Raw genomic sequence first — 14470 nt, forward strand, 5'->3', positions numbered from 1 at the left:
TGGATAAAACCCCGGATTGGGCCGATTTTGCCAGGCCCCATACCAGCCTAAAATCACAAGTTGTACAAATAGTCGCGACACAAGCACATCCCAGCTATTGCAATGGGTGCATGGTTGGGGGCGAAGTGCCAGCAACTGTTCTCTGGTGTAGCGCAGCCTACCCTCTGAATGGTAAGCCTGGAGGGCAGCATGGCGGGCGCTGGCTGCTTCCAGGATGCTGACTGGCACACATGGGCTTGCCTTAGGTGCGTCTTTGGCACACCAGCAGCGCACCTGCTGCGTGTCCGCACATTTATGAGGTTCTGCTGGAAAGACAAGCACACTGATCCAAAATGGTGATTCTCGTTGGCAAACGGGTGAACCAGGTAGTGGAAACCCCCTAGAGGTACACAATACATCAGATTTAAATTCACAGTGCAATACCATAGACCAATGACAATAGAGCTAACAGGGGTAAGCAATGGACTGGCTCCAAGTCCACTGTAAATTCATGATAAGCAGCCAGTATGTCTTTTGTAACCAGATAGCTTGTTCGGTCTGGTTGGAGAAGCTAAAAATGAATTCTTACAACAATACAAATGAAGGATGATCTTATTCATGTAGGAGGCAAAAGTTTTAAAACTAGTAAGCTTCAAACTAATTAGCCAAATGCTTAATTCCCGAGATGGTTACCACATTCGTGGGTAAGGACAATCTGCTATTGGAAAAGCCATAGTAACTTAGCCTTCTTATAATTTCTTTTGCAGCAATCAGAAACTAAATACTAATCACTGAACAAGTGCTCAAGACAAATGAAACAGTGGAGAACGAGTCACTTCTTTCTGTTTATTTACACAGTGGTACAAAAATATACTCCAATTTCTCCACCCCACCCCTCCCAGCAGTAAAGCCTACTATACACACAGAACAGCACTGAAATCCAAAAATAAACCAATCGCCTGCTGTGTCAGATAGCACTGCTTCTCAATAGGTGCATGGTGAGACATGCCACAACTAAGGCAGCTGCTGGAGGACGCAGTGTCCCAGCCAGACTGCTAAATGTGAGCTTTGGTGCCAGCTAGAAAACATGTTGAAAAGTGGTACTAAGAGGCTCAACAGGCGGCCGTGCTCTAGAAAGCTTCCAAACGGTGTAATCAACGTGTGTGATACGGCACTGCCACAGGTAAACTTTGTACGCAAAATAGCGGATGTAAAAAGTCCAACAGCAAACAAGAAGCCCTTCTAGACAAACATGATCAGCATAAAACCCCAGGCACTGCTGCAGTCAGGACTGCCCACAGTAGGCGAAGCCAGCTCAGAGCCAAGATCTTCAATCAGAGTCGTCACTGCAATCCAACATGATCTCAATTTCGTGGGTGTAATCCAGACCACTGCTCCTCTCCAGAATTGCTAGTGCAACCGCACACTGCAGAAGGTATAAGTCATCAGATTCATCTTCATCGTCCAGCAGCTCCACAAAGGGACTGTACGGCTGTGAACAGAAGAGGAGCCAGGTTATTCCCATGAGTACAAGAGACAGAGGAGACTTGGAAAGGTGGCTAGCTTCAATGTAACACTTCCCTGCTCAATCTTGTGGCACCTCCCATCCAAGAGCAGCACCCCACACAAGCCAGCCACCACCAAGCCCTAAATCAATGTACTGCCATCCACCACTTACATTCTGACGTGTCTGGAGCAACAATTTCAAGAAAAGTAAAATACCCTGCCAGCGACAGCAGCTTGGTAGTGGCCAATTTGTTAAAACAATGAAACAAAGCCTTGGAGCAATTAATCTTTTATATGTATAAAAAGTGTGCTCGTGAGGACAAACTGAGGCAGTTCACATCCCTTCTATTAAATCATTATCCACTCAAGAAGAGGACGATTAGCTCTAGGATGATACCAAGCATTCAATATAATTTCGTTATGCCAAGAAAAAAAACCCTACTCAATATAGCAGACAAATTAGTGAAATCTAGATGTTGGGTTTACTTTACCTGCCTTATCTTCCCTCCACCACACACCCTCCGAAAAGTAGTACAAGACCATACCATTTCAAGGCTTTTTTTTTGCACGCCCCCAACAGGCTTGCAGTAAACTAGGCGCACTGAAACCAGCAATAACTTATGAACTCTCCTACAATGTAAACTGCCAAGCCAGCTCCTCCCTGAATGCAGGCAAGCCAGGACCGGTTTCGCCCTAGTTATGGGTTCATCAGGGACAGCTTGGTTACAGTGACAGTGAATACAGGACTCACTTAAAGCATTCCGTCCATCACGGTTTTGTATACTTCTTGTGCCACCCTGAGTGAGACAGGTATGCCCAGGCATGGGTCCTGTGCACACGGTCACAAGGCTGTACCCGGCTGATGAGCCCATAACTAGGGAGAAACTCGTCCTGGGTTGCTAGTGTTCCGGTTCAGACTGGACTGTTCCCATTGCAGCAGGATCATGACTGATTTGCTTATAGCTGGGTACAAACTGAGGTGGCATGGTGTGCAAAATAAACAAGCATTGGCATAGCCAATAGGTCTCGCCTTTGGGTCCTTATAAGTGTTTAGCTAGAGTTATTGGCTTAGCCAACGTGATTAAACTATGTTGTAGAGCAGGGTGGCTGCTGGCAATTAGGCCAGCTTGTTTTGAAACCAAAAAGTAAAAAAAAAAAAAAAAAAAAAGTGTTGATATCAAGATGAAAGTTGAGGTCACTGAAGTAAGGAACGGCGAGAATTAGTGAAAATGAAAGGGGGGGGGGGGGGAATAGATACAAACACAGCCACCACTGGATTAGAAGGACTAAAACCCGAAACAGCAGCAATTCTAATCAGGCGTTAGACTAACGCATTTCGGTGTGGTGGTCCTCATCACCGCACTGAAATACGAAGTCACACATAGTAGCGCCTGAGCCCGACTGTCAAGCCGCTCCAGGGAGCCGGAGTGCTGCTATTAATATAAATGTCAGGCACAGCAGCAGGCAGCACTGCACGGTGCTCGGCAGACTTATTTGGGGGCGGGATGATAGTAACACTGCATTGATTCGATTTTCATTCTGATTCAGACGCAGTGCAGGTGCATGGCATAATTCACTGGCGGTGAACTCAGCTTGCGGAGTTTTCCGCATTCTGCGTTACATGGAGCTCAGAGTTCCAAAAAACTCCACTTCGCTGAGCTTTTTTCCCCTCGCTCAGGTTAGTCATCGTCAATTCCTATTGCCCCTTGCTGTGATCAGAGGCATTCTTGTCGACTTAGCTACCCTGTGACATCAATCTATGCTATTTGGTCTGATTGTAGACCCAAGGAAGGCATGACGGAGTAGAAAACCTTCAGCTCCCTTCTGAACGAGATTGTTTTGCTTCTTTAGAATGTTCAAAACTGCTCTTTACACTTTCATTGCAACCCTTTTGGGTCTAGGTACATAATGCAATATACTAAAGATTTCCAAGGGTAATAGTTTCACAGTATTTGGTGGGAACTACAGACAACCAGTTCTTTTCAGAAGTTTTTAAATCAATTATTCAACCCATGTTCAGAAAAGCATTCCTTTACAATACACAGTCCAATATTATACAGTTCTTCACAAATTACTTTGAAAGTTCATGAACTCTGAGAACACACACTCAAAAAGGTGAGATTCTCAACTTGGAGTTTGCAATGTGTACTGGTATTGAAGTCAGTGGAAAAAAAAAAGAAGGACATCTACAGATTGGTCATGAGGACTGAGGACTTCCCGCTCCCAAATCTATTAAAAGCACATGTGTGTACTAGTTCACAACTGACATGTCCCCCCCCCGCTCAAATCATTGGTCATTGAATTTAAAAAAAAAAAAAATCCTGCTTTTATGCACATCATTCTGTACTGAGGAGACGAAGAAATAGAAGCGAACGGCGACTTCGGAGAAAATATCATGGCTGTCGTCTCTAAAAGGAGAGCAACCACTTTTAGGATAGAATAATGGAGGAGCATCGTAGACTTCCGTGGAAGCACACCAAGAACATAACGGGGTCAAATTTATCAAGTGGAGGTTTGAGGAGAAAAAAAAAACAAAAAAAAAAACAAAAAAAAAAAAAAAAAAACCCCCACAAATTCTTGTCTAGGACAGCCGCGGCACCAGTGCTTTATTTTTAACATTAAAAAGTAAAGGGCGGGTGCCGCGATTATACCAAAAGTAAAGAAATAGAAAAAACATCTATTTCTTCACTTTTGGTATAATCGCGGCACCCGCGCTTTACTTTTAATGTAAAAAGTAAAGCACGGGTGCAGCGATTATAACGCGATCACTGTGTAAGCGAAAGTGATCGCGATGACGCTCTGAGTGCAGCTGGCTGGCCTAGCGCATGGCAGCTGCGCGCGCTCACATGCACGCAAGCGCTAGGCCAGCAAACAGCACTTAAAAAAGTGCACTTACAAAATGACTCTCCGAACCAGCGCATGCGCTGGGCTCAGCGAGACCTAAAAAGGAATGGGATGCGGCCCCGAATTACTACTAGTGGCAGAGATTAATTTAAGTATACAAAAAAATGATTGACAGAATCCTCGTTGTGTCAGCTTCCACGCTGGCAACATTATGCTTCAGATTACCTGCAATTAAGGGAAACCATTGCAAGCTACTGCAGACCTGGTGATAGACTAGCAGAAGCTTACACTCCAACAATTGGGAACAGACCGAAAATCTACAGTTCAGGCCAAAGCACCCATTTTGCCAAATGGTCTAGGACCATGACATCATACACACCCCCCCCCCCCCCCCATCCTTGCACGGATGTACTAAATCCATTTCTGCAATTAGCGCACCATTGCCCAGACTATTCAACACTGGATTTGCTTTAACAAAGAGGAAGGATCACAAGTGAAAAGCCAAACGAGTAAAGTGATCACCAAAATGGCCAACAGCTTTGACTTTGGTACACTCCCAACTTCCCAAATTGTTTGCCTTTACCAATGTGGTACTGGACCGCCTGTGCTCCCGCCGTCTCTTTGGCTGGTGCCCAGCAGGAAGCTCATGCAGGTAGATGCAATCTGACTTGAAGGGACAGTGTCCACGTCCACGCAAAAAGAAGCGGCATCTTATTTTGCTAAGTGGTGAGAAAAAGTTTAGAGGTCAGCCATGAATGCAGATAAATGTATTACCACTACACAGACACAGGAGATACCCCAATGCTCCCTCACCACACTAAATGGATGAACTACATCCAAGTTAGCTTATTAGGGTTTCACTTGGCAGTTTCTAATTGGTCACGTCCCATGCAAAGCACCCACTACTACTGGCCATCCTTTGGAGAAGTCAGGATAGCTACTACTAAAAATCATGCTGGAACAGAAATGCAACTCTGCATTAAAAAAACTGGCACTTCAGCAGAGTCCAGGGAGCATAAAGGACCTCTGGAGGATCAGTGCAGCAAAATAAAAATGCCCTCATCTGCACGACTACCTCCGTCTAGGCCAGTTTCAAGAGAGTAAAAAGCCCCGATTACACACCTCGTGCCAAGATCTGCCAAAGATTTAAAATTTGGTGAATCAAGAAAAAATAAAAAAGCTGCAAGGAACCTACCGGGGGTGACCATTAAAGGTGGTGGGTGCAACCTGCTGTCCAAAAAGGGTGGTGGTTCAGAGGGGCTGGACTGGACAACACGTACAATTAAGGGAGGACTACCTGATCACAAAGAGGTAAAGGTAAATAATCACAGAAAGGTAGCACTTGGTCATCACCAAGAGCTGGCACCTGGTCTTTAAGGACAGGGTAATATCCAACAAGACTAACTGCAGAATACGTCGAGTGTTCACGAAGACACTATTTTAACCAATAGTGTATGCTCCTGAGGAGCGCAATAGTAGCTAGAAAGATAAGTGTGAAAATTAAGTAGTGTGCTCCATAGTTCCAATTGTTATATACGCCAACAGGCTGCATTTGGACCAGTAAGATGCTAGATGCATACTAAGGAGCCTGAAATAAGAGTCTGGCAGCTCTACATGACGAGCAGCTCAGACTCTGAAGTTGGGCAACGGATAAAACCCAATCACAAGTTTGCAAACAAGCTACATTTAAGACAAATTTGGACTCGATTGTCAGAGCTTGGAATAAAACGACCTATGGTATTGTATAGTAATACAGATGGTCTCCCTTCTCCTTGGCCTTCACCTCGCTTAGGTCTTTGGGCAAAAGGGACAACTGTGTGGAGAACAGACATGCTATGGGAAGCAGAGACCTGGAGAGGAACTAGCTGCTGGCATGCATAGTAGAGTCTATGCTAAGAGGAATGGTGTGCGCACTCAGCAGAATCTTGGACCCGGCCATATGCAAGTCAGTCTTGGCCCAGTTTTATTATGAACAAACTGCCAGGCCCTCCAAAACACAAAACACACACGACCCAAGACTGGCTTAGCCCTGGTTGTGCAACAAGCATGCCCAGGTGTAGGTCCTATGCTCATTATGCCACTGTAACCAAGCTACACCCGACTCAAGAGCCTGCAACCAAGGTGAAACCAGTCTTTGGTTGCTTGTGAAAATTCTTAAAGCTAGAAAATTGCTCCCAATGGTAGGTAACCATTTAGCATGACTTTTTTCCCTGGATTTACATGTTCATTGGTTATACAGCAGTATCTTATCCTGTAAGGAGGCTGGATTCCCTAGAGAGGGAGTTTACAAATAAAGGTTTTATTACTCATTGACCCATTTGTCTCCTTGTTGGCTTGGATATCCACACTGAGTGGTTTGGTTTAATTGTTCATTGAAGACTAAGGATGCTGTGCATAGATCATACAGTTCCAAACAACTTAGGAAGACTAGTGTTGCTCCCTTTTTCCTTGTTGTGCTTCTGGTCTTTCCTCGGTTGTTACTCCTGCAGTCTTGTGCCAGTATTGGATTATCTGGACTATCCTTCTTGCAGTAATCCCTTTGGTCACAGGAGTTCCTACATGGCAGTGCCTTTACTAGCCAGTCCTGCTGCTACCATGGCTAAATATTTTTTTTTTTTTTTTTTTTTTTAAGTTCCAAAACCTTTATTAGTATTTGACACAGTTATACATTTCGCGCCTACAACCGCATGGGCCGGCTCCAGATGACATTTCTCATTACGTTTCATCCCCCTGTACACAGCCTTAAAGCCGATAACCCGGAGGTCCGGCGGCAAATCCCTGTTGTTCCAATACGTCAGTAGTGTTATATACTGTGCCGTGTATCCCGGGCTAGTCATGGCGCAACTCAACCATCCGGCGTATCTCCTTGGCGCATTACATGGAATTCCTAGGTGCAGACATCTCGGAGCACAACTCCCCAACTCACTCCACAAGCATGACATTCAGTAAGGACAATCATGCAGCCCCCTACTAGGTAAACTCCCCACCTCCAGGGCCACCCCCAGCTGATTCCCGGTGCTCTCCCTCCGTGGAGGCGGTATACGCCGCCAAGTACTCCTTGAACGGGTCCCAAATGTCACTGGCTCTGCTAGTTAATGGTTGCGTCTCAGCGTAGATAGCACTCTGCTCCTGACAGTGTACTAGATCCCCTATCCATTCCTTGAATTTCGGTGCTCTCCCCCTGCCCCAGCGACACGCAATTCTTCGCTTCGCTAATAATAGTGCAACGTTTCCCAGTTTGCGCGTTAACTTAGGTATTGATACCGTGTAGCCCAGCAGCATCACCAGCGGATCCAGTTCCACTACATCTCCCAACATGACCTTCAGTGCCGCATGTACCTGCAGCCAGAAATCCGTCACTCTCGGACATAACCATGCCAAGTGCATGAAGTCAGCCCCTTCCGCCTGGCACCTCTCACATCTGTCACTGTCGGATAGCCCAAATTTAAACTTCTTAGCTGGTGTGTAATACATACGTTGTAAAAACTTGTAATGGATAATACGCAGTCTGCTACTGGGGGAGATCTGGGAGGTGAGCTCGCAACAATACGTCCATTGCTCATCCGTGATATCCCTGCCAAGTTCAAGTCTCCATTGCTGGAGTGCCCTACAGTCCGAGGTGCCACTGTGTGCCCGGATACTGCCGTATAGTTGGGAGACTAAGTGCTTACCGTCCGAAGACGTAAGCAGCAATTGTAAAGGCCGCACTACTTCCGGTTCCCCCGGAAAATCTGGCAGTATCTTCCGCAGCCCCCGCCGCAGCCGGATATAGTAAAAAACATCCAACGGGGTAGGCTGATAGCCCCCAAATAGTTGTTCTTTCGTTTTGAGCCGTCCGCTGGCGAAGAGATCACCCCAGTGCCGTATTTTTATTTTGGCACACATCCCCTGAAACCCTCCTTCCTGCAGTAACGACAGATCCGGGTGATAAACCAGTGGCAGCGTCGGAGCATACATGAAACTGAGCGCCAGGCGACGTAGTATACGCTGCCATGCATCCACCGTGCACGGCACCGTAGTGTATTGCGTATCAAAGGCGCGACTGGAGCCATGAAGGACACCCGCCAGCGGCAGAGGCCGTGAGAACCAGTCCTCTACCGCCAGCTGTGGCAGGAATGGTGCAGGTGCAAACCAATGGTATGCAAATTGAGCCTGGGCGCTCAGATAATACGTTAGAAAATCAGGAACATCAAACCCTCCAGATTCGTATGGCCGAGTGATAACCGACCACGCCAATCTAGGCTGCTTACCAGCCCAGAACAGCCGCAGCAGCTCTGTACGCAATGCGCGAAAGAAGTACGCCCCCGGATAATACGGGATATTCTGGAAAAAATATAAAAAACGGGGTAATACCACCATCTTGATAAGCGAAGCCCTGCCCGCCATGGAGAGCGGGAGAGACACCCACCGAGTCACATCGTCTGTCAGCCGAGTCATGGCCGTACCATAATTCAACCTCATCGTCTCCTCTCGATCCTTGGAGATCTGGACCCCCAGATATCTAAGATCCGATTCACACCATTCCAGCGGGTAGTCCAGAGGAAAGCGCCCCACTGCAGGCGTCAGGGGAAAAAATTGCGACTTTTTCCAGTTTATTTGAATGCCCGACAGTCGTCCAAACACTAAAAATTCCCGAAGTAATGGGTTAAGGTTAACCTGTGGATCTACCACGTACAACGTCAAGTCGTCAGCATAGAGAGAGACATCTATCTGCCGCTGGCAACATTTGAAAGCACTTTGTTTATGCAGTTGCCGGATACGGCATGCCAGAGGCTCTATCGCGATAGCGAAGAGCAATGGGGAGAGCGGGCACCCCTGCCTGGTACCTCTAGTGAGCAGAAACGACTCAGACACTTCACCATTGATGAGCACTCTCGCCTTCGGAGCCGTATAGAGCAATTTGATCCAGGCGACGAATATTTTGGGAAAGCCCATCCTGTACAAGATGGCAAACAAGTAATTCCACTCAACCGAATCGAATGCCTTGGTGGCATCCAGAAATACCGCCGCCACCGGCAGTTCCGGCGCTATCGTGTTTATCAAGGAGAAGAGCGTACGCAAGTTACAAGCAGTTGAGCGACCCGGGACAAACCCAGATTGATCTGGGAGGGCAATTTTGGTCATGAGTAGGGAAAGTCTAGTGGCTAGTACCTTTGCCAATATCTTCGCATCACAATTAATTAGGGATAGCGGCCTATATGAATCACACTCTACTGGGTCTTTGCCGGGTTTTAACAGCGAGGTGATCAGTACCTCCCTCATTGTCCCAGGCAGCACGCCTACCGCCAGTGACTCCTCGTACACCTCCCGCAGCACCGGCGCCATGACATCTATATAACTTTTATAGAATTCCGCCGGTAGGCCATCAATCCCCGCTGCCTTACCATTACTCAGGGACATAATCGCTTCCCGTATTTCATCAAGTTCAAATGGGGCCCCAAGGAATTCCCGATGATCATCACTTAACCAGCATAACGCCACATCATCCAGAAAGTCCCCAAATACAACCTCCCCTCCGCTGCGTGCTTCATATAATTCCTCATAATGCTCTGTAAAGCGAGCTAATATGCCCTTCGTATCTTGCTGTAGGGTCCCACCCTGCCCTCTGATCTCTAAAACATGCGTGGGTCCCCGGGCATGTCTGGTAATTTCCGCTAAGGCACGCCCTGGCCTTTCTCCTTCACAATAACGACGGGCCTGCCAATATTTGCCTCTAAATTTGGCCTCCCTATCTGCTTCCTGCTCGTACTGAGTAAGCTTTTCTCGGAATTCCTTATGGACCGGACCCATTGGTTCCTGAGCCATCCTGGCTTCCAGCTCCGCTAGTTCAGCCTCCAACTTGGAGAGCGCACCTCGTAGTGTTTTCAGGACGCCGAAACTTTTCGAGATGTAGTACCCCCGGACCGTCACCTTAAACGACTCCCAAATGGTCTCGACACTGTCCACTGACCCCTTATTGCGGGGAAAAAACTCCGCTATCTCGTCTCCTAATTCCGCCTGGAACACCGGATCCAATAATGCCGTGGGTTGCATACGCCACCTAGGTGCTGACCCACTGATCCCCGGGATCGCCACCTCCACCAGTACCGGGCAGTGATCCGAGTACGTCCGCGGTAAGTGAGCCACTCGACCTAAATCAACCGCCAAGCCTGTAGACAGAAAGCAGTAATCCAGCCTGGCCCAAGAGTTAGCGTATGTCGTGAAATGTGTTCCCTCTCGGACCCCAGGGTGCGTAAGCCTCCAACTGTCCACAAGTCCTCCTTCCACCACTATACCTTCCATGACGTCCCTCGCACCCTTATGGTATTGCGGGCTACCATCCGATCTGTCGAGCCCTGAGGACCTTGTGAGATTGAAATCCCCCCCCCATATTACATGCATGGAACCAACGTTCAGTATTTTACCCCAGAGCATGGTAAAGAAGGCAGGCGAATCCACATTCGGCCCATAGCAATTCGCAATTGTGACTGTATCCGTGCCAAGTCTGCCCCACACCAAAACAAACCTCCCTTCCTTATCCGTAAGATCACCCAGCAGCACAAACGGCACCGTCTTCTTGACCAGTATCGCCGTACCCCTGGCATACCCTGAATACGAGGAGAAACTCCGGACCGCCGCCCATTTACCTGCAAAGGTGTACGTGGCCCGGGGACTAAGATGCGTTTCCTGTAGTAAAGCAATTTGCACCTTATGTTGTTCCAAATAAGCCATCACCCTCCTACATTTCCTGGCGTCATTTAACCCCCGAACATTCCAGGAGGCAACAGTGATACGTGATTTACTCAGCCCACCCGCCATGCGTCATCAATTTCACAATCATCAAAGCAATCCTCAGGTTCCTTCCACCAGTCACACCCCTGGTATGTGTCATCCAATGTCAGCACCCTCTCCACCCCCGCAGGTTGAATATTCAAAAGTGCCCCGTTCCACAGTGTATTGGAAACCAGCCTATTCACTCCCCCATACACCACCCACCCTCTGCTGGTCCTACGCGCTCTCACCCGTTTTGGAACTTCCAACAAACAAACCATCATAACACCCCTCTCACCCACCCCCCTCCCACTGAAGCAAACCCCAACCTGCCAGTTCTGTACCCACCCCTGCCCACCCACAGTTGCCCCAAACAGCAAGGCAAGTACATTCCCCAAACTCCCACCATATACCAGGGTATTTCCCGTCAGGAAACAAGTCTAGGTGGCTCCACCAGTTCCCCCCCCAGAAACGCCAGCCCGACCACACAACGTGCAGTCCAGCACAGCGAGACGAGGAGGTGGCCGGCGCTCGTACTTATGTCACCCGGGTCTCACAGCAAACTGACCCCTGCCTCCTTCAAAAACAGCCATTAATGTGTCCCAACGTGTGTAGGCTGTGGCGGAGTCTCCTGCAGTGTGAGCACCCCCACACCCCCAACAACATCCCTCCATGCCTGCAGCTATATGGCCCAACCTTCCCCTATCGCAGTGTCTCAGGACCAGCTACCCCGTCATCAGTTCACAGGGACTCCCTTAGCCACACATGTAGTCCAATATACCATCTATAGGCACCCCACTCACAGTTCGCCATCCACCAGCTCCTCGCGCACAGGGTTCTCAGCGTTCTCAGCTCCATCCTCCGACCTGCGGGAACGCTTGTACTGTTTGATGAAATCCTCCACCATCTGAGGATTTGTGAAGAACTTCTGCCTCCCCTGATATGTGATCCGCAGGCGCGCCGGGTAAAGTAGTGCGTAATCCAGTTGTAAGTCTCGTAGTTTCGCTTTGACTGCCACAAATTTTCGCCGTTCCTCTTGCACCATTGGTGTGAAGTCCGGGTAGAGCGTGAAGGAGTTGCCCTCGTAGGATAATGTACGTGTGCCACGTGCAGCTCTCAAGGCGGCGTCACGGTCGCGATAATTGAGTATCCTGGCGATTATCGGCCTGGGCGCCGTTCCCGGCTTAGGTCTGGGGCCCAAGGCCCGGTGTGCCCTTTCCACAATAAACTGGGGGGAAAACATCTCCGATCCGATCGCCGCCACCAGCATCTTTTCCACGTATTCCTCCATCTTGCCCACATTCGTCGATTCAGGAATTCCTACTATGCGTACGTTGTTACGCCTACTCCTCGCTTCTAAATCCTCATTCTTAGCGGCAATGAGGCGCAGCAGATTGTCCATCCTGGAGAGCTGCGAGGTATGCCGCGTCACAGTATCTTCAGTGTCCGATATACGCTGTTCCGCCCCCGAGATCCGTTCTTCTTGGGCGTCCAATTTTTGTACCACCGCATCCATTCGGGACGACATTCTGTCCACTTTGTCTGCAATTGTTGCAAACCCTTGGCGCATTTCACGCAATACATCATGTAGATTGGGCACCGCATCTGCTGACCCTCCTGCCGTCGCCGGCGGTTCACGTGTCTCCTCCACTGCCTTGGGCGGCTTCTTGCTAGCCTCAAACGAAAGTTTGGGCTGCTTCGCATCCGTCCTGCCCATGCTGGCCTCCGGGCCGTCCCACCTGGCCACAGCCGCAGACCACCCCCTGGGATCAGCAGTAGCGTCCGTACTCTCTGCGCACTTCCAGAAGCTGCCGGCTCCCTGCGCTCCACCGTTCCAGGCTGACCGCGTATTCAAGCGCCTTATGGTAACCCAGCATACACCCGCTCCACCGGCCGCTCACTCCGGTCAATCGTTACGACCATCCGGCACCCAACCGGAGCCGCCAGCCACGTGGGGACCAGGTCTTCACCAAGCGCTACACCCTCGACCTCTTCGTCAGCCCCCGGCAAAGCAGTTTGCACCTCGCTGCTCCTTCTGGGTGCACAGCGGTACGCACGGCTCATCCAGGTCCCCCTATGCCAACGTCCCAGCCCAGGGCCTCCTCACTCCTGCAGTCACAAGCCGGTCCGGGTATACTCTGTGTCCGGGAGAGGGGTGCCTCCTCTCCAGCGCAGCCGATAGTCCTCAGGCAGAGGGGGCAGGAGGGGGGGGGGCAGGGGGACCACCACCTCGCACCCCGAGTGAGCCCCGATTCCACCAGGCTCCCTCGCAGCACCCCGTCTCTAAGCCCCAGCCGGGGACACCGAGGTCCGTGTTCAGCCAACCGTCAGAGGGGGGGGGGGGGGGAATGCGCCACCAGCGATGCCTTCCACTGTTACCTCTGCCGTGTTCCGCTGCCTTTGCTGAGCCGCCGCGTCCCCCAGGTGGCCAGGCCAGGTCCCAGCTTCCGCGGCCTGCAGCCGTTAATGCAGCCGCGGTGTAGCCTGCCAGCGCGATCCAGCAAGGCGTCCCAGCCGTGCCACGCCGTCCGCTCGCCTCTGCCAACGGCGCTTCGTTCTGCGGCGCCTGCCGTCCGCCGATCCTCAAACTTGGCCAGCAGTCACCGGACACCTCGCCGCAGCCCCTCGCTGAGCTGCGACCCCCGGGCGACACAATTCAGGATAAATAATCGGATAAATCGCGCCGTCCAGCGGGAGCCCTACTCGGCAGCCGCCATTCACCAGCGCGCCACCTAGCGTCCCCACCATGGCTAAATATTTAAAAAAGTATTCCATGTGCCGATTTTGTTGCAAATGACAATACCTTGAATTAGTAGTGCCTTATCTACTGCAAATCAGAAGAACTCTGTGTCGTCAGATCCGATTGCCATGTGGTCTTTTCCCACAAGTAGGATGATCTCTTGTAAGGTTGTCATCTTGAACTTGTGTTGTGATTGATCTGGAGAGTCCTTAAATCTAGCTTAGGTCTGAATGTGTTGTCTGGCTTTGGCACCAAGGGGAGTGACGTGAACCCTCTGGTTTCCTTCGCTTTGTAGCACAAGTTATATAGCTCCTCCTCATCTAGTATGTGTGGTCGTTCCGCTCTCCAAGCCTCCTCTGTTTGGTGGTACTGCGAGGAGTTTCCAACAATTCTATGCAATAGCAGTATCTTGTAATATTTAGTATCCATTTCTCAGAGGTGATCTTTTTCTATTAGTCTTGGAACTCTAATCCATATGCCCTCTGGTGACTTGTGTAGGAGGGGGTTCCCTGTGGAGTCACGTGGTTGTGTGCCCCCCCCCCACCCACAGGTGTGCCTGCTTTTCTGCCTAGTCGACGTAAGGGCTGTTTTGTGGATGACCTGTATTTCCATGGTTTTGTGCGGTTATGCTACATTTGGGGTGAAGGCTGC

The 14470-nt window shown here is 49.7% G+C and overlaps 1 protein-coding gene across 3 annotated transcripts in view; it reads right to left on the reverse strand.

Annotated features, from left to right (window-relative positions):
* Positions 1-811: 811 nt before the first annotated feature.
* The window catches only part of LOC146871507 (uncharacterized), a 41319-nt gene continuing 27660 nt past the window's right edge, over positions 812-14470 (reverse strand). For 2 of the 3 annotated variants that reach the window (XM_085651097.1, XM_085651098.1), the window contains exons 7-8: positions 4913-5048; positions 812-1471 (exon numbers count right to left, since the gene is read on the reverse strand). In XM_085651097.1, the coding sequence (XP_085507223.1) occupies positions 1310-1471; positions 4913-5048 (298 nt within the window). In that variant the 3' untranslated portion in view covers positions 812-1309. The remainder of the gene's footprint in view (positions 1472-4912; positions 5049-14470) is intronic. The other variant, XM_085651101.1, reaches the window with a different exon arrangement.

This window comes from Triturus cristatus, chromosome 1_1, assembly GCF_964204655.1.
Source record: "Triturus cristatus chromosome 1_1, aTriCri1.1, whole genome shotgun sequence".
NCBI classification, from domain to species: Eukaryota; Metazoa; Chordata; class Amphibia; order Caudata; family Salamandridae; genus Triturus; species Triturus cristatus.